General features: G+C 39.9%; 1 protein-coding gene across 1 annotated transcript in view; it reads right to left on the bottom strand.

Annotated features, from left to right (window-relative positions):
* Window positions 1-26724, bottom strand: part of LOC132664682 (uncharacterized) — a 39641-nt gene that overhangs the window by 7535 nt on the left and 5382 nt on the right. Inside the window, 2 exon segments of the mRNA XM_060611542.3 lie at window positions 24745-24809; window positions 26519-26622. Coding sequence (XP_060467525.3) covers window positions 24745-24809; window positions 26519-26622 — 169 coding nt within the window.

A 26724-nucleotide genomic window follows, 5' to 3' on the forward strand; every position in this document is an offset into this window, starting at 1 on the left:
TGTGATTTCCCCCGATGGTTAAGGCGAGAACCAAGCCTTGACCTCTTTATTCTGCTTTAGGAGAAACAAATGCACAAATCTCATAGGTGAGGAGGAATGGATTAGAAAGGAGTAAACCAAGATTATGAGAGACCAGTAAGGAGGCACTCATAGTTAGGGGTGGCAAGAGATGAGATTCTGGGAAGTGAAAGGGAAGGGAGGGGAGGGGTGGGGTGAGAAGTAGATGGAAGTCCCAGGGCCCTTAGTGGTGCACCTTGCTTGGCTGTCACCTCCCTTCCTTATTAAAGCCCCCATTTTATCATGTTGGGAAACTAACCAGCTTCTTCCAAATTAATAAAGCACATCAGAATTCGAGGCGAATGGGATTCTATGGGAGCAAGAGTTGTGGTTAAGGAAAAATGGGTGATGCGAGAGACCCTTGGAAGGTATAGGAGAAATACAGTCGTTGTTGTTATTTTCAAGAGTGTTAAGTCATGCCACCCAGAGCAAAATTTTATTCACTTGGGTTATCTTTTGACCTATTTCAAGACTCAACATGTGAAGGGAATACATGCTTTGGGGTCTTCCACACTTGACTTTCGGCCTTCAGATGGCAACTGGCTGCGACATGACTTTCAAGTTCTTGTTTCTAGCCCAGGCTTCCTCCTAGGGCTCACATTCACCTATTTGTTTGCCGAAAACCGAGTCTTGTGAAACGGCTCCCTCTCTCAATTTAATCTATCACCAGTCCCTGTGGAATGTGCCTCTTAAACATCTCTTGAAATGACTTCTCACTTTAATTTTAAAATGGGTTCTAGCTCACACTCCTTGCTGAAGTTATTTCCAATTTTTCACTAAAAATATCTATGAAAATGCATTTTAAAAAGATAAAATGTGTCAACAGCATCAAATTTTAAAGCCACTAAAAATTACGGGAATCCAAATCACTTTTAACAGATTACCAGAGATTAATATAATAGAAAAACATTTTTTAACAAGTGCCTCTGTCGTCCACAGAACCAAATCAAATTTACCATTCATTCTGGAAAAAAATCATAGAAAATTCTTTAGTTTCTGGTCTCTGTGTCCCTGAAATAAAAAGTCTAAACCAACACAAAAAGGAGCTCTGTCTTATGTGGAATATTCTGTCAAAAGCAGTCACCATGAAGCTTCTATTCCCAGTGTTTCTATTTTGTTCTTCTTTGTCTACAGTTAGCTCTCTCTAGGACATGTGGAACATGCCATACTTGTACGTAATAACTGGATCTTGGGTAAATTATGGACTCCAGGAGGGCAGAGGTTATGTCTGTTGTGTTCTTCATGGTGTTTTCAATACCTCAAGAGAGCCTAGGAGACAGTAATGTGCTTTGTTCTTACACTACACCCATCCCCATGCAAACAAACAAATACTAAAAAACAACTATGGCTGAAAAACAAAAAGACAATTGTCCATAATACACAGTATTTGGATATGCAGTATTTGGAAGGCGAAACGCTTCATGGAAAGACTCATGAATGGGAACAGAAAAAGAGATCTGTCAGCAGGTTATTTTGTGATTTTTGCCCCCATGGTAGTCCATCGGTTCAAAGGACAATGAACCACATAGTGAACATAGGAAAAACTGAAATCTCTGTTGAGCAGACCTACTGGTGGTTTTTGAGTTGCGATATCTCCATTCCTTCTTTGAGAATGGCATTTAACCGTCACCCAAGTGAACAGTGCCTGGAAGCCAGGGCTGGCAAACGCTTAGTGTATAGATACATAGTACGGCAACACAGTATAGACAAAGCTCATCGCACTTGAAAGTGAATAAAGTGGAAAGTAAACATGAAATCTACTGTAGAACTGGTGAAAAAAAATCCTGAACACCCAGGAGATCTTTGCACCTACCAATGTATATATCTATATTTTACAACAATTAGAGTAAAGTGTTGGGGAACTAAATGCTTTGAAAGAATGCAGGAAGTGATGACGTCTGTAAAACTGGAGCAGGAAGGCTTAAGCAGACAGCTAGGTGACATGCAAAGACAGCAGGCTGGGAAGACAAGAGAGCTAAGAGAGACCGGGAAGGGCTGAAAGACAGACAATTCACCAGCAGAGCTAAAACCCCTATTGGAGGTAGGAAAGGGGCTAAAGTGACAATGGTACACAAAATGTGCCCGGCAAACTTGAGCGGTTCTACCAAAATGCAAGGGAAAGATGATTATTATTAAAGAAAAAAGTAAATAAAAGCTACGGAGGGGAAAATGTACGGACAATACTATGTGGCTCTCTAACATTACTTTTAATAGTAAGCCTTTCAGATTTTAACCTCATAGTTCTATAAAATTTGATTTTGTTAATATGGTTTTGTTAATATGATGAAAATTAATTTAGTGTAGGGACATATCTTAAAATAACTTATATGAGTTAAAGGAACATTTCAACATGAGTATCAATAACATATAGAACGTTGCGGAAGTGTGAATAGTTAATAAAACTTAGTAACTGTTAATAAAAATTAAAGAAAACCTAACATCAAAGCCTGCCTTTACAGAAACACTTGCAGAAAACCCAAGAAATCACAAATTCAGTGGAGTTTGAACGTGACCATTAAAACAATTCTACAACCTTGAGTCGAATGACTTGAATAGGTGTTTATGATGAATTTACAGACATGTACACATTGGTAAAAAAAAATAATTTACTCTTTTTGAATTCGATTTTACTCTGATCCAGAAAAAATACTCAACGGGAGTGCTTTTGTTTAATTATTTACTGTACAAAAGTTTGTGGAGAACCTACTATTTGGTGACAATATTCTGCGTTCTGGGGACTGTGCTGGTGAACAAAACAGCCTTTACCCTGTCACCGCCGTCTTTAGTCCAATGTGGCATGCCAGTAATCAATCGGACAATCACAAACAGCTGTAAAGGTTGTGATGGTTGTGATGGTTGTGTATAAGGGCCCGTTGGGCCTGAGGAGAGGAGCCTCGTCCAGTCCTGGGATCCCAGGGAATTATGGGGCTATGCTACAACAGGTCATCACCAACATGAAGGCCAAGGGGAGAAAGGTCCTTGTGAGTTGGAAAAACCGGGAGTTTCTTGTGCTCAACTTTTAGAATTAAGGAATGAAACTGAGAAGAATCACAGAGAGGAGGAAGCTTGTAGAGACAGACCATTTGAAGACGTTGGGTAGAATCCTAAGAATATCTTGGTTCTTTAGACATAGTGTTCCGACGAAATCTTGAGTGTATTTGTACTTGGATCTTTGTGCTTTTGTGTGTTTTGTACTTGAAAGGACAGGTGTTCTTGTAACCCCCTTCTATGTGTCGGGTACTTTACACTTATGATGTCACTGAATTTCTCTACGAATTTCACGAGGTAGACACGATTAGCTTTATTTTCGTAAGACGGAAATAGTGGCACAGAGAAGTAGATCAAGCTGCTTACATTCAAGCTGCAAGTGGCAACAGGGGAAATAAAATATAACTCCCCACATCTACCAGACTGGATGGTGAGGATGAGGAGGAAGATGTTGATGATGGAGATGAAAAGAGGACCCCCATCATCACCGTAAGAGCAACAAATACTCGCTGAGTGCCAGGCACTAGTCTTAGAAGGTTACATTAGTTTATTTTCACAATAGTCCTAGCATTTTCTTTGTTTCGTAGATGAGGATGTAGAAGTTTAGGGAGTTTTGGCAAATTCTGGGCATGAGTAAGAATCGTCAAACTGTGCTTGTTCCTTTGAGCACAACCTCCAGTGGTACTCAGGTTCTCTGTGTGGGCTGCCCTCCCTTCCCCATCCCCTTGTTGTCTGATTAACCTTCACACCTATCTTCTTTCTTTCTTTCTTTCTTTCTTTCTTTCTTTCTTTCTTTCTTTCTTTCTCCATCCATCCATCCATCCATCCTACATCTATTTTTGAATGCATCTCAGGCATTGCCTGTGCCAGGGTTTTCCTTCAACCTTCTCATTCCCAGCCTCCATCTGATTAGACACCAGTACTCTGGGTTCCATTTGCAACCTGGGCATATCTTCCTGCTTTCCACCCTTGGTTTTATCTTTGTCTACGTTTCTACCTCTCCCAGTCTTCAGAGAACCCACTAAAGAGGAAGATGCGTCCTGTTTGGCTGTGCGTATCGACTACTTTTGTACACTCTTTTCACACTCTTTGACACATCCTGGGTTCTCCAAGCTCTAACAATTCACTGAGAGGGGAGCCGAGTGACTGGAAACGATGCGTGATTAAAGGAGGGCTGAAGACTGCGTCAAACTTAGAAAAGTTCGCTTCTGGTAGAGGTGCCTTCTGAGTCCAAATTAACCTGTGCTCCTCTGTAGAGACACTGTTTTGTGTTGTTCTTTCCACCCCCCCCCCCCAGGGGGTTGAAGGACATTTTTCTTATGTATAGCTGGACATTAAAAAGACATACCAAGACAAATTGTGTTATGGGATTGGTATTATTTCACTAACATTGCCTGGTATGTAGTTTTCATTTGCAAGCTTCATATTTTTCTCTGAGCTGGGGAAGTTCTTTATCATTATTGTTATTTTCTCATTAAAGTTATAAACTTTCTTCTGCCTTTTGTGTAATCTGTGTCCTATGTTGGCTTCAATTGGCCACAATTGAATTTGGCCACAATTTGTGACTTGTTCTCTCTTTTAGTCCCAACGAATGTGTACTGATCCCACTGTCCTTTTACTATGATAAATGTGCCTTTCACCTCCTGTAGTCTTTCCTGAAATGAAATTATTTTCTTTTCATGACTGCAAGCTCTCTTTCTATTTTTAATTTATTTTTCATTTTAAAAAATGTTTTATTTATTTTTGAGAGAGGAAGAGAGAGAGCGAGTGGGGGAGGGGCAGAGAGAGGGGGAGACATAGAATCTGAAGCAGGCTCTGAGCTGTCAGCACAGAGCCTGATATAGGGCTCGAACTCACAGACCACGAGATCATGACCTGAGCCAAAGATGGACGCTTAACCAACTGAGACAACCAGGTGCCCCTAAGATCTCTTCTTAAAGATTCAAAGTCCTCTTGACTCTTGAAAAAAAATAATTTAAGCATGTGAAAGTTTCCTCCTTTTTCTCCTAGTTATCCATTTTCAGAATCTTTTGGACTGTGGTATTTTCCCTCAAGTCCCTGATTTTTCTTCATCTCCCACTCTGCCACTTGGGGCTGTCATATTTTCCATGAAGGGAATGATACAGAGCTTCTCTCAGGATTGTGTGGGTCCCTGTTCGTAATTCCTAAGCATCTTGTTCTTTGAGATGTGGCAAATTATTGGCCATGTTGACACTGTCTTTAATCCAATCTAGTTTTTTCTTTATCTTGCAGCAAGTGCTCAATATTTTTGGCATGTGGACGTTACTATTTGTGAAATTCTACTGAAAATAAAGGTTTTTTTACTTTAAGTTTTACTGGTCATTGTACCATAATTCTGGAAGTCTCCTGTATCCTGTTTACATAGAAGAATTTCGTGTTAATTTTAAAAGTGAATTTAAAAATGCCAGCCAACTTATTTATACTTTTCTTTATTCTTACAATTTCATAAAGCGCGTATGTCGTTCACATAATCAGGAAAAATTTAATTTAAAAGTTACAGTATTCATTTACATTATTGACAAGGTCTCTGTTTTCATGTAATCTCCTGAGACGCGTAAAGAGATGATCAGTACACAGGTAACACTGCGTGAGTCTAAGATGTATAATATATCATTTTGATACATTTATGTGCTGCAAAATGATCACCACAATTATATCTCAGTAAAGCCGAAAGACTAGTAGAAATCATATACTTGCGTTACCAGGGACATGGCGAGGGGTACAGAGAAAACCCACTTCTGCTGAGCGCACCCTTTCTCTAGAAACTGGTGACTGTGCCCCTGTTATTTGTTCTTCTGGTGGTCCATGTTGGTTGCTTTATTTAATCGCAATTCTTTTTTTATAAAACCAGGAGTCCGTTCATGACAGCAAGGATGTCAGACATTTAAAAATATTTCCTGAGCTGGCTTCGGAGTCACCACGATCCCTTGTCCCTGTCCTGTTGCCTTGGAGCAGACGCACATGTTCTGTCTCTCTTTTCCCTCCAGACAGATTATATTCCATGATGCCTCTTGGTCCTTCGGCAAATAGCTCCCTCCCAGGGCTCCTTTAGTCCTCGAGCTGTCTTCGAGCATGTCTGAATATGCAAGTCTTTAGAGGAGCCTGCCATTTTCCATGTATGCCCTTCATCCACTAAATTCATTGAGACTCAAATAAGCTCAGTGTTGAGGCAGTCTTAGATATATGAGCCTTTTATAAAAAGGAAAAGTCAACACTGAAAGCTTTGGGATTATATACAGCTTTGATTTATCTGTGAAAGGTTAATCTCTATACTATCATTATTAGCAATAATTCTAATGCTGATCCCAACATCAGTTTTCAGATATTGAATATCTATTGCCCTTTGTTAGGAGATTTACCTACAGTATCACATTTAATATTTACTGCATTTTCGTGAATTAGTACTAATGACCCTTACGTAACAAAAGAGGGATCTGAATAATTGGAGAGGTCAAGTGGCTTGCCACAGGTAACATAAAAACGAATGAATGGGGAAATTAATTCAGGGGATGAGAAATTCTCCATTCCAGATACCAGAATGAGGAGATGTCCAGAACTCGACTCAGAGAACAGGAACACTGGAGAGACTGGTCGATAAGGCCAAGTCTACAATCAAAGGTGCTGCCTTGGTTAGCATAGCTCAGGAAATGGTCACCAGATGGGCCAGCAGAAGTTCCTACCCTTGGATGCATCTCCTCTCTCCTTGGCCCATAAAACAGCCCAATGAAGAACTTAGCAGTCTAGATGGCCTGCTCACCTCTCAAAGGTCCGTAGAGTCAGTTTATACTCACTAATTGTCTTTACTGGCTCTTCATTTCTGATCCAGAGGAAGCTGCCTTCCTTCATTTCACCAGGACAGATTTAGTTCTGAAGATTCTCACATCTCTTGGCTTCAACAGTGAAGGAAACACTTTCTGGAATGTTTTAATTTTCCTTTCACGGCGGAAACCAGACCAAGCGGAATAAAGTGAAAACAGGCCCAGCAAAGCAAACTTTTCTCATCCTCTCGGGAGAACGGGGCTGACTCAAAACATTTCTAGTTGTAATCTGAATTGAGAATTCTTTCAGTTAGGTGAAATGGAGATGAACGAGTCCGCCTCTCTGGGGCAAGCATAAGGGGAAGACTAAATCCAGGGATAGAAATCTTATGGTACCAACCTTGTTCAACATAAAGGAAAGCCTTGCAGCAGCCAGAACTGCCCAGAGACAGAATGATCTATGGCAGGAGAGGGTCCATACATCAAAAAAGACAGGTTTCTAGTCACGATCTAACAATGTCCGGATAAGCATTTGGCAGGTATGTTGGAGACGGGGTTCCAACATCATGTGGGAGATTGGATTACGGTTTCTAAGTTCCTGTATCAGTTAGTAGTTGCTATGTAACAAACCATCTCAAAACTCAATGGCTTAAAACAGTAAGTCTGTATTATTTTTCACATTGTCTAGAGGGCAGCCGAATCGTTCCTTCAGTCTTGGTTGGGCTCCCTCATGTGTCTGCAGTCAGCTGATCTGGGTGCAAGTGGCTTTGCCAACCTGGGCTGAAAACTATCATACGTTTGGGAGTGATTGGCTGTAGTCTGGTTGATGATGGTCCTGGCTAAGACAAACGTGTGCCTTCGATGAGGTCTTTAATACTCTAGCAGGCTGGCTAGGATTTGTTTATATAGTAGTAGGAGGGATCCAGTAGACCAAGAAACTCATGGCCTCTTGGGCCCTATTCTTAAAATTGGAATCTTCACTGCATCTCATCGAACAAAATAAGACACAAAGCCAGTCAAGAGTGAAGGGGTAGGGAAATGACTCTGCATCTTCAATAGGAGGAATTGCAAACTCTTACTGCAAGGGATGTGGATAACTGAAGAGTGAAAAATGCTGAAAAATTACACTGTTTGTAATGAACCACACTCCTCCTTCCATCCCACGGAGCCTGTGATTCCAGTAGGCTTGCAGGCCTACCTTATTCACTTACAAACACATATTGTGACTTTCATTTATCTTTTCTTCTATTAATATATACATAATCTGTTTTGTATCGAAAGGACTTATGGCTCCTAATTGTGATAGCCCATAGAGATCAGCTGTGGCTTCTTGAATAATTTATAAACAATGCTAGAATGTTGTCTGTCTTATGTTTCTAGAATTCTTAATGCAATGGCCAAAATAACAGTATCCACCACCATGGCCGTCATCACCATAACAACAACAACCCAATAACATCAGGATTTTCGACAGTATCCTGAGAGCTTATAAACACATGATTACATTGGGGTGCCCGGGTGGTTCAGTCAGTTGAATGTCTGACTCTCGATTTCGGTTCAGGTCATGATCTCACCGTTCATTGGATTGAGCCCCGCATTGGGCTCTGTGCTGACAGTGAAGAGCTTGCCTGGGATTCTCTGTCACCCTCTCTCTGTCCCTCTCCTGCTCCCTCTCTGTCTCTCTCTCTCAAAATGAATAAATAAACCTAAAAAAAATAAACGCATTATTATATGTGACCTGCGCAACTAACTTTGGAGGCAGGCAGGGCATCTATTTAACAGGAAGGAAAGTGGGCTTCAAAAGCTTAAAGAACTGGCCCAGAGTCACCTGTTCATTGTTCCCCAAGATTGACATCTTGGACTTTTTCACATTTCTTGGTCTTTTTTTTTTTTCTGGGAAGATGTTACTGTTAAGCAGGGACACTTCCTGCCTCACAGGAAGTGAGGACATTTTTAAGTATTAAGAAATCAAGTCCTTCTTTACATTCTCAAGTTCATGTCCGTGTCCATGATAAGTAATCTACTCCTGAGGGTAGGAGACTGAGGTTGTTACAAATGGGACCATAGTATTAGTTTTCTGTTCTGCCTTCCTTGCCTTAAGTATTCTATTTAATGCATTTCAATAATACCTAATCTTCAGTGAGTATCTACTCTGAGCCTCACACAATTAACTCTAGGCCATCTAAGTAACATCAAACATTGTAACAGCTCCATGAAATGGGTGTTGGAATATTGTGAAAAATAAGGCTGAGAGACATCGAAGAACTTACAAGCTAACAGTTTCTTAGGGCTGAACCCAGAATTTGGGCCTAAGTTTGACTCCAAATCTACTGCATACAAACCTTTCTTATTGTCTAAATTCCTGAAATAGCTAATAAAATCGTGCCTCCTGGTGGTATTTTGATATCCTGCTATATTTATAACTTCATTAGTTCCTTAAAAGTTTGACAATAGCTAATAGGCAGTGTAAGAATCCCTCTTCCTCTAGTTAGCGATCCTGGAGAGCAGAATGGACAATTGACTTGCTCAAAGTGACAAAGATTTTGGTGCTGCAGATGGGCCTGAAAATCAGGTCTGTCTTGAATTTTGAGATGGTTTTTCCTTCGGATATCTTTCAAGGTTGTCTGATAGTAAGACTTCTGCCTTCTTTCTATCTGTTCATTTAAAGTTTTTAGACCCAATTGATTTTTTAAAAAAATTTTTAACATTTATTCATTATTGAAAGAGAGAGACAGAGCATGAGCAGGGTGGGGGGGGGGGGGGCGATGCAGAGAAAGAGGGAGACACAGAATCCAAAGCAGGCTCCAGGCTCCAAGCTGTTAGCACAGAGCCCGACGCAGGGCTCGAACTCACAAACCTTGAGATCATAACCTAAGCCGAAGTCAGACACCCAACCGACTGAGCCACCCAGGCGCCCCTACTCCCAATTGACTTTTAAATCAATTTTTTAATTAGAAAAATTGGGGGGGGGGCAAAAAACCCCCACCATTGTGTTGTACTTTCTAGTTTGATGATATATATCTCTTCTTTATACTTGACTGCAGGTGAGATCTTTCTTATAGGTCCGGAGGGCATTTTCAGTGGAATAATATGTGTGTTTCTCCATCCTTCTGGAAGACCAGAAAGAGTATTTAAAGGTGTGCCTCTGGGAATCATTGTCAGGAGGAAGGGAAGAATGGGAAATACTAGTGAATGAATTTGTGTTATATATTCACCCTTCTCCTCAGTCTTATTGATTGATGTAACATAAAGCCCAATACGGTCGGTAAATAGAAGCAAAGTATCAATTGTCATGAATCTGGGCAAGTATATGATAACTATGACATTATATAAGAGAATTTCTCCAACTATAAATCAAGATCTTGTACACATTGGCATGTCTGGAGAGGGGTGGGGACACAGGACCCACAGAACCTTCTCAATCCATATGTCAAAGTAGGTACATGGATGAGGGCTCTACAGCTACTGCCTCGTCCCATTCACAGGTAGAAAAATGAAGGTATCTAGGAAGATGCTCAGAATTCCCTTTATCACAATGGTCCTCAAACTTTAGCACCTGTAGGGTTCTTGGTACTCAGATTGCTGGTCCTACCCCAGAATGTCTCATTCGAGAGATCCGGGATGGAGCTAAAAATTTGCCTTATTTTTTATTTTTTTAAACTTTCTAACCAGTACCCAGGTGATGTTGGTGCCGCTGATGCAGATAACTGCATGCTGGGAACTGTTGCTCTAGAAGGAAGGTCAGCCATGGCACTGGGAATAAGATAACAATGGCAATGGCTGATATTTATGAAGTCCTTGCCACGTGCCCAGTGCTGTTCTACAGCTTTATATGAAATACTTCATTTTGACTTCCCAGCAGTCCAGGAATAGAGAGCCTAGCTTTATCTCCAGTTCGCAGATGAATTTAAATTTATGTGCCCAAGGTCATACACTGATAGGTGTAGGAGCTGGGAATTGAACCCAAGGACAGTGACTCACACACCAGAGGCTGAGACACAGTGCTTATCCTCTTTGAGCTTCAAATGCCCCTGTCTGTAAAATGGAACTCCGAATTCTTAGGTGAGCTCACAGGAATTGCTAATGCATTGACTCACATGTTTAATATCACTGATTTTCACACACGTTCCGAAAGGTACCTGAAGACCCACTGTTACTTATAAAGTAGGACTCACTGGTTATAACAATCATTGTGGCTTTTTGGGAATCTTGATCCAGAATGTGAACCAGAGTTCTGATGCAGAAATAGAAGAACCTTGCTATTTGATGGGTGGTGGATGAATGATTATTACTATTTGTTGGCTCTCTACTAAGAGCATGTGATCTAATATAAACTTCCCCACAGCTCTGTGAGATTGGATGTTCCTTTTGCCCTCACTTTTCAAATGAGTAAATTGAGGTTTTGAGAAGCTAAATAACTAGTCAAGAGCAGTTAATCTGTGGTCGAGTCAGAAATGCACCAGGCTGGACCCCAAGCTTGATTTTGTAAGCAACACTCTCTGAGTTAGTTTCTCTCAACTGGCATATGTCAAAGTCAAATAAAATGTCTCCTTTTCCATTTCTTCCCCCCACTGAAAATGTTCTTATATTTTTGTTCTTTCTACCCTTTGTGTCTACTGGGGCTGTGTGTGGCAAATCCAGGGAGGAATTGTTTTATTCTTTAATAATCAGGGAACTTCTTAACTGATTTGTCATTCTGAACACTGTAATCAAGTCTGCAATAAGGTCACATTTTTATCCAGTTCATATATCTACCTACAAGGCCTCAAGGGTTTCTCCAACCTCAGGTTTTATTAAGAGTGACTAAGACTTTGCCATCCACGTTCTGGGATGAAGGCTTAATATATCTTCCTAGTTGGTTCCTATCGGCAACTATATATGCCCCCTATGCTAAGGTTTCATTGAATGATGTGATGTAAATATAAGAGTTGCTTGTCCTTAAGGGATTAGCAGAGGATTGATCTCTCAAGATAGTCACTTTGACATCTTCCAGGCACACGGTGTCGGTTCTTTGTGTTTCAATATCACTCTGCCCTTGCTGGTCTATTCTGGAAAATCATTTCTTCAGGAGATGCGTGGCCTTGTCTCCACTTGCCCTCTTGGACGATGCTCAGCTTTAATTGGCTCTGTGACTGGAGGGTCACTTCTTCCAATAACTCAAGGGAATGCCTGACTCTGGCTTGCGCTTTGATGCAGACTGGCTGGGTTTGAGGACTCAGAGGGGCAGGACCAGCCAAGAGGGTCTGTCGGGCTTTTGGGGGGTTCCCACTCCTTGAGCTGTGTCCCTGATGCTGTTCCTAGGCAGCGGGCCAGAATAACCACAGGACTTAACTTGTTTGTTGGTTTCTTTCTCCAAGAGTTTACTATCCTGAGCTGCTATTGTCCAGTATATAGCTATTACTGCTTCAGATAGTTTGCTCAGTTTTTCTGCCATTGGAGGTGATGAGCCCATCTGGTGCCTGTTATTCCATTATAGCTATAAGCAGAAGTTTACCCCGAATCAAGGACGTTGCAATTTTTTTAAAAAAATCAAACTGCTAGTTAGGGCTAATGCGTTCACCAGTCTTAAAGAAAGCAGGGGACTGATTACTATTTAACTTAACTGAAGGGAATTTGATTCCTTTGATGATTCAGAAAACGCTGCAGTATTTTTCCTCGATGTTGCCTGATGAACGTTAATTATCATCGTATTGTAGCTATGAGGAAAACTGGCTAGGAATATTGTGTTTATGATAGTGTTGGGTAAGAAATGGAACTTCATATAGTCTAGCTGGTGCCCATCATTGATAAGAAATTAGTGCATTTGTGTTCTTATTATTATACCCTTAATCCAATTATACACTTGGCACTCAAAAGAATAAAACCACAGGGACGTTAGGATCTGCTGGCTCAATTTCTACAGGAATATCATCTATAGAAAAAGAGAAAATCCAGGAGGAAATGAATTTTTGTGCATTCCTGAACAAAATGAATTTTGTTCATTCCAATTTTTGTTTGTGCCAGCTCCACACTACACATCCTTCTATGTATAACTTCTTTGCGGAAGACTAGGACCAGTTCAAAATACAGAAACGTGCTCAGGCAGAACTACATAGTAATAGGTGAAAGGTATACATTTTAATCCGTAATAATTACGTAGATCTTTGCAACATATGGAAATAGAATGAAATAATGAATTATTATTTGGTTACCATAACAAACACAAAAGGTATCAATTATTATTGACATTGGTGACACTCATTCTTAATTATATTTCTATGGGAAGAAAATTCCATGATTGTCACACTCAACCAACTTTGTTTTTAAATTGACAATCTGATTCTAAAATCCACATGGAAATGCAAAGGACGTAGGGAAGCCAAAATATCTCTGAAAAGAAAAACCAAGTTGGAGGACACACTCTACCTGGTTTCAGGGGGAACTACAATCATCAAGAGAATGTGGTTCTAACATCAAGACAGATGAATACATCCATAGAAGGAAGTAGAATGTCTAGAAAGGACCCCCCCCTCCACGCGACTGATTTTCAACAAAGATGCAAACACAATGCAATGGAGAAAGGATAGTCTTCTTCATGAATGGTACTCAAACAAGTAGATACCCACATGCAAGAATATGAACTTTGACCTATATTTTGTACCATTTATGAAAGATAACTCAGTATACATCACAGACCCCAATGTGAAACCGAACACTATGAACTTGCTAGAGGAAAACACAAGAGAAAATCTGTTATTTTGGAAAACTGTGGCAGATAAGTTTTTAAAATTGGTCTTTATAAAATTAAAAACTTCTATTTTTACCACTCATTAGCCAGAACTCGGTCACATGGCTACACAAAATTGCAGGAGATATTAGGAAATAGAGTTTCAATTCTGGGATGTAATGTGCCAGATAAAAATGCTATCACAATCTAAGAAGAAATGAATGGATAGAGGCAAAACTGTCAGACTTGGTCAGAAATACTAAATATGAATCAAGAGTAAGGAAGATAAAGATATGACGTTTTTTCTGTTTGAATTCTCAAACGCTCTGGTTGAAATATTAACATTCTTTCTGTTATTTAAAAATTCATTGTATACCTATGGGGCGCCTGGGTGGCTCAGTCGGTTGAGCGTCCGACTTCAGCTCAGGTCACGATCTCGCGGTCCGTGAGTTCGAGCCCCGCACCGGGCTCTGGGCTGATGGCTCAGAGCCTAGAGCCTGCTTCTGATTCTGTGTCTCCCTCTCTCTCTGCTCCTCCCCCGTTCATGCTCTGTCTCTCTCTCTATCTCAAAAATAAATAAACGTTAAAAAAAAAAAAAAAATTCATTGTATATCTAGCTTAAAGTTTAAAAAACAAAACAAAAAAAACCCTTATGTTAATAACCACCATGACAGCATTTGCTTCTTTTGTCATGTAACTTGAATACTGATCATCTTTACTTTTGAACTTTGAGTGCCATTCCTGCCTAAATAGCTTTGCACAGAACCTGGCACAGAGTTTTTGCTCAATAGATATTTTTTTTTCTAATAAAAGCATGAGCAAATCTGACTGCTAAGAGTAAAGCATTGGTTCAAAGAGAATGTTTTAGGCATCTAGTCCGTGGCAGGCATTGCCTGATACATATTACCTACGGAAGCTCATTTAACCACACACAGCAACTCTTTAAGGTAGGTGCTATGGTCCCATTTTATAGATGAGAAAAGTGAGTTTGAGAGGGCTTTGCTTACTTGTCCCAGTTTGCCATGCTAATAAAAAGTGGTGGCCAGATATTACTGAAAGAACATTGACCCTGAAGAACCTAAGTACTAAGTAGGTGAACTTGGACAAGTCCTTTTTTTTAATCTCAACTTTATTTTCCTTGTCTGTAACATGAAAGGTAAGGATGTGCCGTGTATTAACTCTATCACCATGTGCCGGTCAAAAAAGTCTAAGGCTTTTAGCCTTTTCCATTCCATGTGACTTAGCCTAGAGCTGTCATGAAAATTCTACATAAGGATCCTGATTTTATCCATCTGAGAAACCCCAATCCTCTGGTCTCCATCACCCACAGGTTTTACTGCATCATGTTTCTATGGCTACGTATTGCTTACCTTCTCTTTTGCAAAATTTGGGACCTTGTGCAAACAGTGCCCCTACCATCTGAGAAACCAAAGCCTTGAACAGAGACATGTTTCAAACATATACAGAGTAAAAATACATTTCCCCATTTTAAGAACTGACTGCAAGAAACACCTTGGAAACAATGCAATGGCAACAACCGGTCTGATTATATGTAAAGAAACACATACGCAGGCTCTTACCCTGTTGTTGGATATGCCAACAGGACCCTCTACCTCACGCCAGAAAAAAGGAAACAATAAATAAGGCAATGTATTGTGAAGCTGATGGCCTTGATAAAAAGCAGCATTGTGACAGTTATAAAAGGTTCTTTTATTTTTTTATTACCTTGGAAGGAGAGGAGGAAATATCCCTGGTTCCTCTTCTTTTTTGAAAGGCATTTGTACAATGCACTTGTGAGGTGTGGAGAACAGGGTTGGAGCAAGCCAGGACTCTACCTTTGACTCGGCCTGTTGTGGTTCTTGGAACTGTTACAATCAGATCTTTTTTTAAGGAGCCTCTGTGTTGGAGCATACATATAATGTCTTTCAGTTGGACAGGAATCAGAGTATCAGAAGAATAAGCACAAGACGTTTGGGAAGGCCAAGTGAGCCAGGATTTTCCTCTAAGAATATAGGAGGGAAAAAACCTGAAATGAAAGGAGAGAATTGCACAGAGAGAGGCTCTGGAGATCTCAAAGGATCCTCCTGACTTTAGCAGAGAACCAGTAAGTTCATCCTTGCAAAAACAAAACAAAACAAAACAAAACAAAAACCACAAAACAAAACAAAAGAAAACAAAACAAAAAACAAAACAAAACAAAACAAAATAAAACACCACGAGGCCTGAGAATCACTGGAAAAGAACAAGCTGAAAGCTCAAACCCAAAACTCGCACAGAAATAATAGCTTATGTCCCTATCAGCCAGACTAAAAAAACATAACATATGGGATATCAGTGGACTGCTCAGAAGGATATCGATTCAGTGAGACCTCAGAAGTCAAACAAAATTACCCAGAGATTAAAGGATTAATGCAACTAACAACCTTACATCAAGATTGAAATAGTCAAATTGTTTCTAAGTAGTTTAATAAAGCACAAAGAAAATACCCCATCCCAGCCAAGGTAAAATTAATGATGTCTGTCATCCAGTCAAATATTTCCAGGCATGTAAAGCAGGAAACATAACCTATAATGAGAGTTATAAAGTCCAGCAGTGGAAACAAGCACAGAAGTAACACAGATGATATAACTCACTGACAAGGACATTGAGACATTTTCATAAAAATTTGACATGTTTAAAAAAATAGAGGAAAGCCTGAGGCAAGAGAAGTAATAGCAAAAATAAATTATTGGAACTACATCAGTGTAAAAGGTTTCTATACGATGAAGGAAATAATCAACAAGACAACCTACTGAATGGGAGAAGATATTTGGAAATTACATATCCAATGAAGCATTCGTATCCAAAATATATAAAGAACTGATACGACTCAATACCCACAAGACAAATAACCTAACTAAAAAATGGACAGAAGTTGGGGCGCCTGGGTGGCTCGGTCGGTTAAGCGTCTGACTTCGGCTCAGGTCATGATCTCACGGTCCGTGGGTTCGAGCCCCGCGTCGGGCTCTGTGCTGACGGCTCGGAGCCTGGAGCCTGTTTCCGATTCTGTGTCTCCCTCTCTCTCTGCCCCTCCCCTGTTCATGCTCTGTCTCTCTCTGTCTCAAAAATAAATAAACGTTAAAAAAAAAAATGGACAGAAGTCACGAACTGACATTTCTCCAGAGAAGACATCCAGATGGCCAACAGACACATGAAAAGATGCTTAACGCCACTCATCGTCAGGGAAACGGACTCGAAACTACAGTGAGATATCACCTCACACCTGTCAGAACGGCTAAAATGAAAAACGTAAGAAACAACAAGTGTTGGCGAAGATGTGTAGAAAAAGAAACCCTTTTGCACTATTGATGGGAAAGCAAACTGCTGGAGTTATTGTGGAAAACAGTCTGGAAGTTCCTCAAAAAGTTAAAAATAGACCTACCCTACAATCCAGGAATTGGACTACTAAATTATTCAGCCATAAAAAAACCAATGCTATCTTGCCATTTACAACAACATGGATGGAGCTGGCGAGTGTTATGCTAAGTGAAATAAGTCAGAGAAGGAGAAATAACGTATGACCTCACTCATATGTGATATTTAAGAAACAGATGAGAAAAGGGAAAAAAAAAGATAAGGAGAGAGACAAACCAAGAAAGAGACTCTTAACTCTAGAGAACAACTGATGGTTACCAGAGAAGAGGTGGGTGGAGGGTGGGGGAAATAGGGGATGGGGATTAAAGAGTAAAAAAAAAAAAAAAGAGGTTAGAGAGGGAGGGAGCCAAAACATAAGAGACTCTTAAAAACCTAGAACAAACTGAGGGTTGATGGGGGGGGTGGTGATGGGTATTGAGGAGAGCACCAGTTGGGCTGAGCACTGGGTGTTGTATGGAAACCAATTTGACAATAAATCTCATATTTAAAAAAAAATAATAAAATTAAAAAAATAAACATAAAAAATATGTACATACCTCTACTCTGAAACATGGCTCACTTAACCGCATTGGCAATTTTATTATGTGCAGTTAAGTTGTGAGAGTATTTTTTTGTGCGTTGAAGTGGAAATCCCCTTGGAAATTCTCCAGACTGGACTTGAGTTTGGAAAGGATAGATGAAGATCAGAAGTTTCTGTGTGTAAATAAATGTACGTGTGTGTATAAAAATGAGATATACATACACATATATAAACACATATGCATATGTATGTGTATATAAATAAATACAATTGGATTGAGTCAGAAAAGTATAAATATGTCAAACGTAAAATGTATTAGAGAAGGAGTTTGTTTTTATGACTCAGAGGGGAGGTATAATACAGAGGTATTTTTAAGACCAAAAAAAAAAAAAAAAAAAAAAGAATACAAAGATATAAAACACATGTAAATCAGACATCTAGGCATGAAAAATACACTGGATGGGATTAACAACATATGTGACATTGAGAAATAAAAGACTTCTGAACTTCAATACATAGCAATAAAAACTATCTACAGTGAAAAACACAGGGGAAAAGGGCCTAACAATATTAAAGGTGCAAAAGTAAACCACGGGATAAATTCAGGCAGTCTATGCACATGCAATTGATGTACAGAAGAAGAGAGAGGTAGGGCAGAAAAAAGTATTTATACTAAAATTGAAAAGATACATTTCAACAAAAAATTACAGATTGATATCCCTTAGGAACATAAATGTACATACTTTTAGCAATTTTTTTTTAGCAAATCCAATTTAAGAATATTTGAAATGGGTAATGTACCATGGCTGAGTAGGAGTTGGTCTTAGCAATGCAAGGCTGGTTTAAAATTTGCAAATCTATGTAATTCACCATACTAAGAGACAAAAAAAAAAAAAAAAAAAAGATCATAGGTCATCTCAACAGATGCATAAAAGCCTTTAACAAAATAAATAGCATATGTGAAAACAAATGATCGAATCTTACTTCTCCCCATACACAAAAGAATAACCCCACATAGGTCATATACCTCAATGAAAGGGCTAAGATTATAAAAAATTTGGAAGACAATAGGGTAATATTTTAGTAACTTGAGAGTAGGAAAACTACCTTATAAAGGACACAAAATAATGAGCTAATAACAATCTGTACATTGAACATCTCATCAAAATTAAAAATCATTCTTTAAAGGCACTGCTAGGACAGCCAGAATGTACTGGATTTGGAAGAATGGATGGGTTACAAAGGGGAAGGGGGGGTGGGCTTTGAGTGTGGTGAATATAATCATTTCCTTAACTATGGTCTTCTGGGTGTATAGATGTGACCAAACTCATTCAATTACGCATTCAAAAATACATTCACTTTAGAGTACATCAGGTATGATCCAATCAAGTGCCAGTGAAATGGAAGAAAAATCAGGAGAACTTGCTCAATCTCAAAAGAAAGGGACAAATTATTGAGGGGGGGGAGGAATGAATGAATCAGCAAGGAACTGAGGGGAATACCAAATCGTTTGCCCTACAAAAAACAGGAGTTGCAGAAGAAGAGAGTAGAACTGTATGAAGGCATTATGATGGACAATTTTCCATACCTGGAGAAAAATGTTCGCTTAGAAATGCAAAAGCTCTGTGAACCCCAGGCAGGAAACATTACAAAGATAACTGTACCTACATACTTCACAGTCAAACTGCTGAACTCCCAAGGTCAAGAACAGGAATATAAAGCAATCAGGAAAAAACGAAATGAGCACACTACATACGGGAATAGTCACAGGATAATCTCCTGCCTTCTCCTCAGGGGGAAAAAAAAATCGAAGCCTGTAGAAGATGAGCCCCCATCTTTAAAATGATGGAAAAAAAGAGTTAGAAACCCAGAATTCTATATCCAGTAAAAATATCTTTCGAAAAAACTGAAAGTGAAATACATTCTTGTAAAATTAAAGTTGAAAGAACCCATTGGCATTTGACCTGCCCTATAAGTGATAAGAAAGTGTTGTTCAGACAGAGGTCAATTGATGCTGGGTGCAGAGTCAGATCACGGGAAAGAACGTTAAGGTCACCAGAAATAACACACGACTGGGGAAATACGAAGCACTATTTTTCACTCTTATGTTTTCCCTGAGGGATAACTAACCTTGAAAGCAAAAATAGTTGCCTTGCCAGGTGAGGCTTATAACATATATAAAAGATAGAACAACAACAACACAAGGGTGGGAGAAGCAGGAAAAATAGAGTGTTTTAGGTTATTGCATTTATAGAACAAGAACCGTGGGTGCCGTGTGTGAAGTAGGATTTGTGAAGGGTCTGCTATGTAGTATGTGGTGGTACAATATTGACTCAATAGATTTTTTGAGATATAATTGACATATTACATTAGTTTCCAGTGTGCAACATGAGTCAATATCTGTGTATATTGCAAAATGATCCCCCAAATAAGTTTCCTTAACATCCATCACCACATTTCTCAAGGGTTGTTTAGAAAAATAAGAATATGTTACAGAGACCATATATGTCTCTCAAAACCTGAAAGGTTTACTAACTGAGCTTTGCAGAAAAGCTTGCCAGCCCTTGATCTAGCCGTGTCAACTCTAGAAATGTGTTCCACTGGAAATGTGTTTCTAGCCGTGTTCCACTCTAGAAATGTGACTTGCTATAGTCCATCCCACCACTAGTGAAAAATAAAAATGCTGGACAAAATTCAAGAGTGGTTACTTTATGATTCTTAAAAGAAAACAGAAGTGGGCAAATTATGGTAGAAAGTCAAAACGTACAGAAGTGACCCACTTTGGGAAACGCTTTCCAGTGTATTTTGTTTATGTCTGGTTTTGCCTCAAGAGGAACAGCCTCTTGTGAGATTTGGAAGTGGCAGGTAAGACTTTCGGAAGACTTATCTGATGGTGTCCAGAGTTTCTCTCTGCCTGGGGGAGCCAGGGAGAGGAGAGGTGAGGTGGGTTACAAGAAGAAAACAAGAAAGGTAAGTCACTATTTTTATCTAGGGTGAGTGGTTTTTTTTTTATAGTAGTTTTGTCTTGCATAAATACTTCTCAATTTGACGGATGCCTTTGATCAATTTCCAGAGTCCTGATATAGTTGTTTTGGTCAGTGTGATCTGGTTTTAATGCTGATTTTTGCAGATAGGATTTGCTAAGCACTTTACTCAGTGATTCCAGAAGTAATATCAACATTTAACAGTAAAAACAAAACAAAACAAAACGAAATGACTTTGGGGGAGGAATTAAAATAAAGATATCCTGACTTGCCACCAAAAAAGAAGAGAAGGGACTAAAGATAGCATTAGCATGGAACTGTGATGAATTGTTCTGGAAAGAGAAACAGCGTGAGATAATTTTTAAACAGGAACACAGGGAAAATGAGCGCCTGAGAAAAATGTCATTACCCAACCTGAAGAAAGGAAAAGGCCCAGCAAACCAAACGCTTAATGACTGACTTTCGGGTCTGAGAAATGAAAGTAATTAACATACAGGAAACGCATCGTTGGATGCCGGCACATTGATCTTTGTGATCCCCCTGAGTTCTCTCAGATCTGTTGATTGCTTTTGTGCATCACCAATTCCTGATTAAAAAGGGACCCATGGTTCAAGAGAAAATTGCCCAGCTAAAAAGTATGCACATTACTTTTGTCCGTTTTTCTCATGCTCGTTCCTCTTTAGCAATTTTGTCACAAATGGTGGAAATGTAAAGACAGAAGCTGGGGATACAGCAGAAGAAAGCAGGGCAGAACTCCCTGCCTTTGTGGATTTGGGATCCTAGTGCCGTGAGGTGGAACATAACTGTGATCAGTAGGTAAATGGCAAAATGTGACAGGGTATCAGCTCTATGGCCACACATTAAACAGGATATGGAAGAGGGACAATGGAGAAGAATGTTACAAATTTAAATGGGGTGACTATGGCAGTCCCCACCGAGGGATAATGTCTGAGCGAAGGCTTGAAGAAGCGTGCCCGGGAAGGAAAGATCTGCACGCAAAAGGAAAGATCGGTGCACAGGAGGAAGATTCTTGGCCATGTTCAGCACTGGTACAGTGAGCGAGGCGGGGGTAGAGTGAGAAAGGGGAAGAGGAGGGAATGACAGAAGGGCTAGATCACGTGGGGCTTTGCACGCTGTTGCAAGGCCTTTGGTTTTTGCAAGGTGTGCGATGGCGGGCCCCTGGGCAGAGAAGTCACCGGGTCTGTTGTGATTCAGAACGCAGAGGAAGACCGCTGTGTGCCTCTGGTATTCCTATTTTCTTCTGGTTAGCACAACACGTGACATTTCGGCACAAGTATTTTGTATTCTCCTATCTCTCCCCACTAGCGCCAATGGTCAGTCCACAGGAGGCACTCTTGAATGAGTCCGTTCTATTGGATACGACAGGCACAATCTAACCAGCTGATTTGTGTTAAGGAGATATTTACATTTATGCTAGGACTAATTTCAGAAACATACGGCAGTTCACAGCCAAAAATCTGTGTTTCAAGGGATTCAGAGTCATGATAAACTTTGAGAAACTTTATTGAGAGGTCAGGGAGGTACTAGGGGAGAAACGGATACTGCAAAATCCCAGGCTAAGCACTTCTTTTCTTCTCTAAGCTTGTTATTACTTGATAGTATATATGCATTTGTTTGTCATTTTTTATCCCCCATCAGGATGAACTCGGCGCGAAAGCAGAGACTTTAGTCTTTGACATTGCCATGTTCACATTTCCTAAACTCATATTTAGATGTTCGATAAATATTTGTTCAATGAGTGAATGGCCACTTTAAGTGAACACTAAGCTTGACTATGAACATCATTTTCAGGATGCAGACTTTTTTTCTTTCTGATAAAAGGAACTCTAATGAATTTTTCAAAAAAAAAAAAAAAAAAGAAAGAAAGAGAAGACTTCTTCCACTTGTCATTAATCCAGTCGAGAAATTTACCCCACTTAATCTCAACAAAGTCAGACCTTGAGACCATTGGTGAAATTAACAGCCACTGTCTTCAGGAACTGATGCTCAAAATTTCAAACGTGGCCTTCAGGCAATTATTACTTACATCGATTCAACATTAAAAGCCAGTAGAATGGCCATTGTTAGTATAAATTGTATTAATTTTTAATTCTATAGAATATTAACTTTTAATACATATTAACTTTGAATTCTACAGAAAAAAATAAGGAAACAAATTGAATCTAGAGCTATGTAATAATGGGCAAGACCTTAAACCTTTAGCTTTCATTATCTGGAAGGATAAATATTGACCTTTTAGTCACTGGTGTCCTTTCCTCATTTGACAATCTTCGATTATCATTTTTAGATTACATATTTTTAAACTATAGGCAATGGATGATTGTTTTCTGGTGGACAGTTAGTCTTCTGGCCCCATATACCCAGTTTATTTGCACTTTTGCCACTGACCTTTGAGGTTTTAATCCAAAGGAATTGGTGATATAAGAATTCTGGGCAATGTTGCAGCCCAGTGGAAGTCCTGTGGGAGCCACCTTATCATGCTTTATATACGTGTATACATATGTCCTGATAAACATGCATAAATGTGTGTATATGTATATACAATCCATTCTGTTGGCCGGGATATATGTCTCCATTCATGATAAGGGAGTTCTCTCAATTCGACCACTGGAGTAGAATTTTATTATTTTTTCCCATCAGAGTATTGTTATTTTGAGAACAGTATTCTAACTTTACTATAAGAGAACAAGCACTCCTTTTTTCGGTCCACAAGCATAAGGTAAACAAAGCTGACTCTTCCTCCCCAACCCCCCCCCCCCGCCCCCCACCGTGTCCTCCCGCCCACATTCCAAGTGCGTGGCCTTGACTGGGCTATGCTGTGAATACATTCGACTCCTCCAACCACAGACTTAGTTTCCAGGCGTAGAGAAATGATCTAGGTTAGACCGTTCACTGTCATCGGGACCCAGTTCTCTGCCTTTTGTGGGCGTGCTCAGGGAAGTGGATGGTTGCTTGTGCTGGATGGACGCCGCCATGATGATAAACCTCAACTCACTGGAGTCACCAGGTGGGACCCAGGAATGAGTTCCACCTGGAGGACCCAGAGCAAAGAAGCAGAGCCTCGTGATATCATCCTGACCCAGGATCCCGACTCAGCTGAAGCTACATCTATTCCTAGACATCTTAGCTTACATAAGCATCTACTCCCCTTCTTACTTCTCACGGTCCGTGAGTTCGAGCCCCGCGTCGGGCTCTGTGCTGACGGCTCAGAGCCTGGAGCCCGTTTCAGATTCTGTGTCTCCCTCTCTCTCTCTGACCCTCCCCTGTTCATGCTCTGTCTCTCTCTGTCTCAAAAATAAATAAACGTTAAAAAAAATTAAAACAAAAAAAATAAAGGTGATGTCTATCATTTCTGGCCAACAGGCATTCTTTTGAATATGTAATTTTGCTGATGGTTTGTTTGGTGTTCTTGTATGTCTGCAATATACATCTTAAGAACCTATCATGTGTTTGCCTTCATTATATGTCATCAACTTCCAGGGCTAGGAATGTGCAAATATGAGACATGGTCACCTTCAACAGCCTCCTCCCTCCTGTGGACAATATGAGGAGAAGGAGAAGAAATTACCATTATGTCAGGTAGACAGTGTTGAGTATCCCATGATACATGCAGATAACTTTTGGAGAAATAAATAGGAAGAAACAATTGTTTCTGGCTTAGTCAGGGGATGGCTTTAAAAGTAAAAAAAAAAAATCATTAGGGGAGAACACTTACCTTCTTGGGAAAAGGTTTGTATGTCATGTACTCATAATTTCTTGTCTCAGTTGGAATGCCTGGGTGGCTCCGTTGGTTAAGCATCTGACTCTTGATTTTGGCTCAGGTTCTGATCTCACAATTTGTGAGTTCAAGCCCCGTTTGGGCTTGACAACATGGGCTGTCTGTTGACAGCATGGAGTCTGCTTGGGATTCTCTCTGTCCTTCTCTCCCTCTCTCCCTCTCTCCCTGTCCCTCCCCTCCTCTGCTTGCTCACTCTCTCCTTCTCTCTGTCAAAATAAATAAACACTAAAAAATTTTAAAAAAATTCTTGTCTCAGTTATTTACATCTCATTTAATTATAAAGAGGGTCTGAGATCCCAATTTTATAGATGAGGAAACAGAAGCCATGAGTGTTTGAATGATATTTCATGGGTAATTCATGTCGGAATCAGGATTCAAACCCACGTCTAAGCCGAGAAGAGATGCTCTTTATGATTTTTTCTTGAACATTAAGGAGGAGGTGGGAATTCAGAGGGGAAAAGGCAGTCTAGAGAAAATGATCTTGAAATTTCCTTACACTCGAGGGGTCCTTAATCAGCACCCGTGCAATCTGGGCAGCCTCTGCACCACCAATACCCAGCTCTGGGGTTAAGGTAGGTGAATTACAGGAGGTGACAGTGGGCTCTGAATGACTGTCTTACTCACTGAAGTCCTGAGACTCTTCACAGTATAAGCATGTTGGTAATTTGCAGAGTACTTCCAGCCCCAGCAAAGTGTGTGAGCAATGCAGATGCTTTCTTGAGTGGAAAGATGCACAGCCCTTCCATTTTATCTTGAGATTACCTTCTGGATTGCCATTTCAACTCATGCATGACCTAAAATACAGACAGTTTATACCTGAAGACCTCTGATCTGATTTTGATATCTGAAGCTTACTTTTCCCATTGCAAATGTACAAAAAAGAATCATACGGGTTTTAGAAAGGCAATGGTCATATAAAAGCCAACTTTAGAGTTGCATCTCCCTCGGTTGTCATCTATTTCCTCGATACGATCAATGTATAAAGGGCCTTCTATGTCCTTTACACCTTACTGAGGGCTATGGTTTTAGGAACAAGAATCATAAGACTGTACAGTTAGGGTTAACACACATGAAGAAAAGTGAGCTAGCATTAAAATCCATCATCTGTCAAGCACTGGGCTGAGTTTGCAAACATTCCATCAGTAGACTCTCTGAACAATCCTCTGAGATAATGCTTTTAGCCCATCTTACAGGCAAGACTCAGAGGGATAAGCAATCCATGTAAAATTACAATTTATAAAGAAAGGCTAGCATAGTCTGAGGGCTTAACATGTGCCAGGTGCTCTGCTAAGCACTTCTAGGGCTTGACATAACCCTCCTTACGCTCACAGAATCCCCTCCTTGCAGATGGGAAGGTAGGCTCTGAAGTTAAGGGCTGCCCCAACCGCACAGGGAAAAAAGTGGTTTATCCCCAAGTTTCCACTTTCTATCAAATATTTTGCAAGTCCCCCTTGCACAATCATGAGATGAATAGAACATGAATAATCATGAATTCATAGATAATGTAATCTAGCTACTCAAATGATTTTAAGAAAAGCCAATAGAGGTGCACCTGGGTGGCTTAGTCGATTAAGCATCTGACGTTAGCTGAAGTCATGATCTCCCAGTTTGTGAGTTCGAACCTCTCTGCTGTCAGCATGGAACCCGCTTTGGATCCTTGGATCCCCCTCTCTCTCTGCCCCTCCCCTGCTTGCTCTCTCTCTCTCAAAAATAAAAATAAAAAAAAAAGTCAACAGAAACATCTGAATGTAATATATAAAAGAAATAAAATTAATTTAAGATAAAATAAAATCTATAATTCAATAAATAATATCATATGATTTCACTAACATGTGGAATTTGAGAAACTCACCAGATGAACATTGGGGAAGGGAAGGAAAATTAAGATAAAAAGAGAGAGGGAGGCAAACCATAAGAGACTCTTAAATACAGAGAACAAACTGAGGGTTGCTGGAGGGGGTGGTGGGTGATGGGGTGGGTCGAATAGGTGACGGGCATTAGGGAGGGTGCTTGTTGGGATGAGCACTGGGTTTCCTATGTAGGAGATGAATCACTGGGTTCTACTCCTGAAGCCAAGACTACACTGTCTGTTATGTAACTTGAACTAAAAACAAACAAACAAATAAACCTATTACTGCATTATAAATGTTTTATTATGTACATAACTATTCATTATTATTTATTATATATATTTTATTACATAGACTTACTGACACATGAATGCTTTGGAAGACAGCACTTGTCAAATGTTGCAAGTATTATAGACTCACCAAGAATGTGACATCGGCAACTATCGGCGATCTCAGCGTGTGCTATCGGCAACTCAAACCTCACAAAGTTATTACTCTTGGCGATTTTCTTAAAGGGCAGCAACCTTTGGTAACAAGAGCTTAAAAATAACAAATTATGATCTTTTCTCACTCTACATGGTAGTTGCATTCTCGGGCAATTATCTTATTTGAAAACCATGAAAAGC

Source organism: Panthera onca, chromosome F2 (assembly GCF_046562875.1).
Source record: "Panthera onca isolate mPanOnc1 chromosome F2, mPanOnc1 haplotype 2, whole genome shotgun sequence".
Taxonomy (NCBI): Eukaryota; Metazoa; Chordata; class Mammalia; order Carnivora; family Felidae; genus Panthera; species Panthera onca.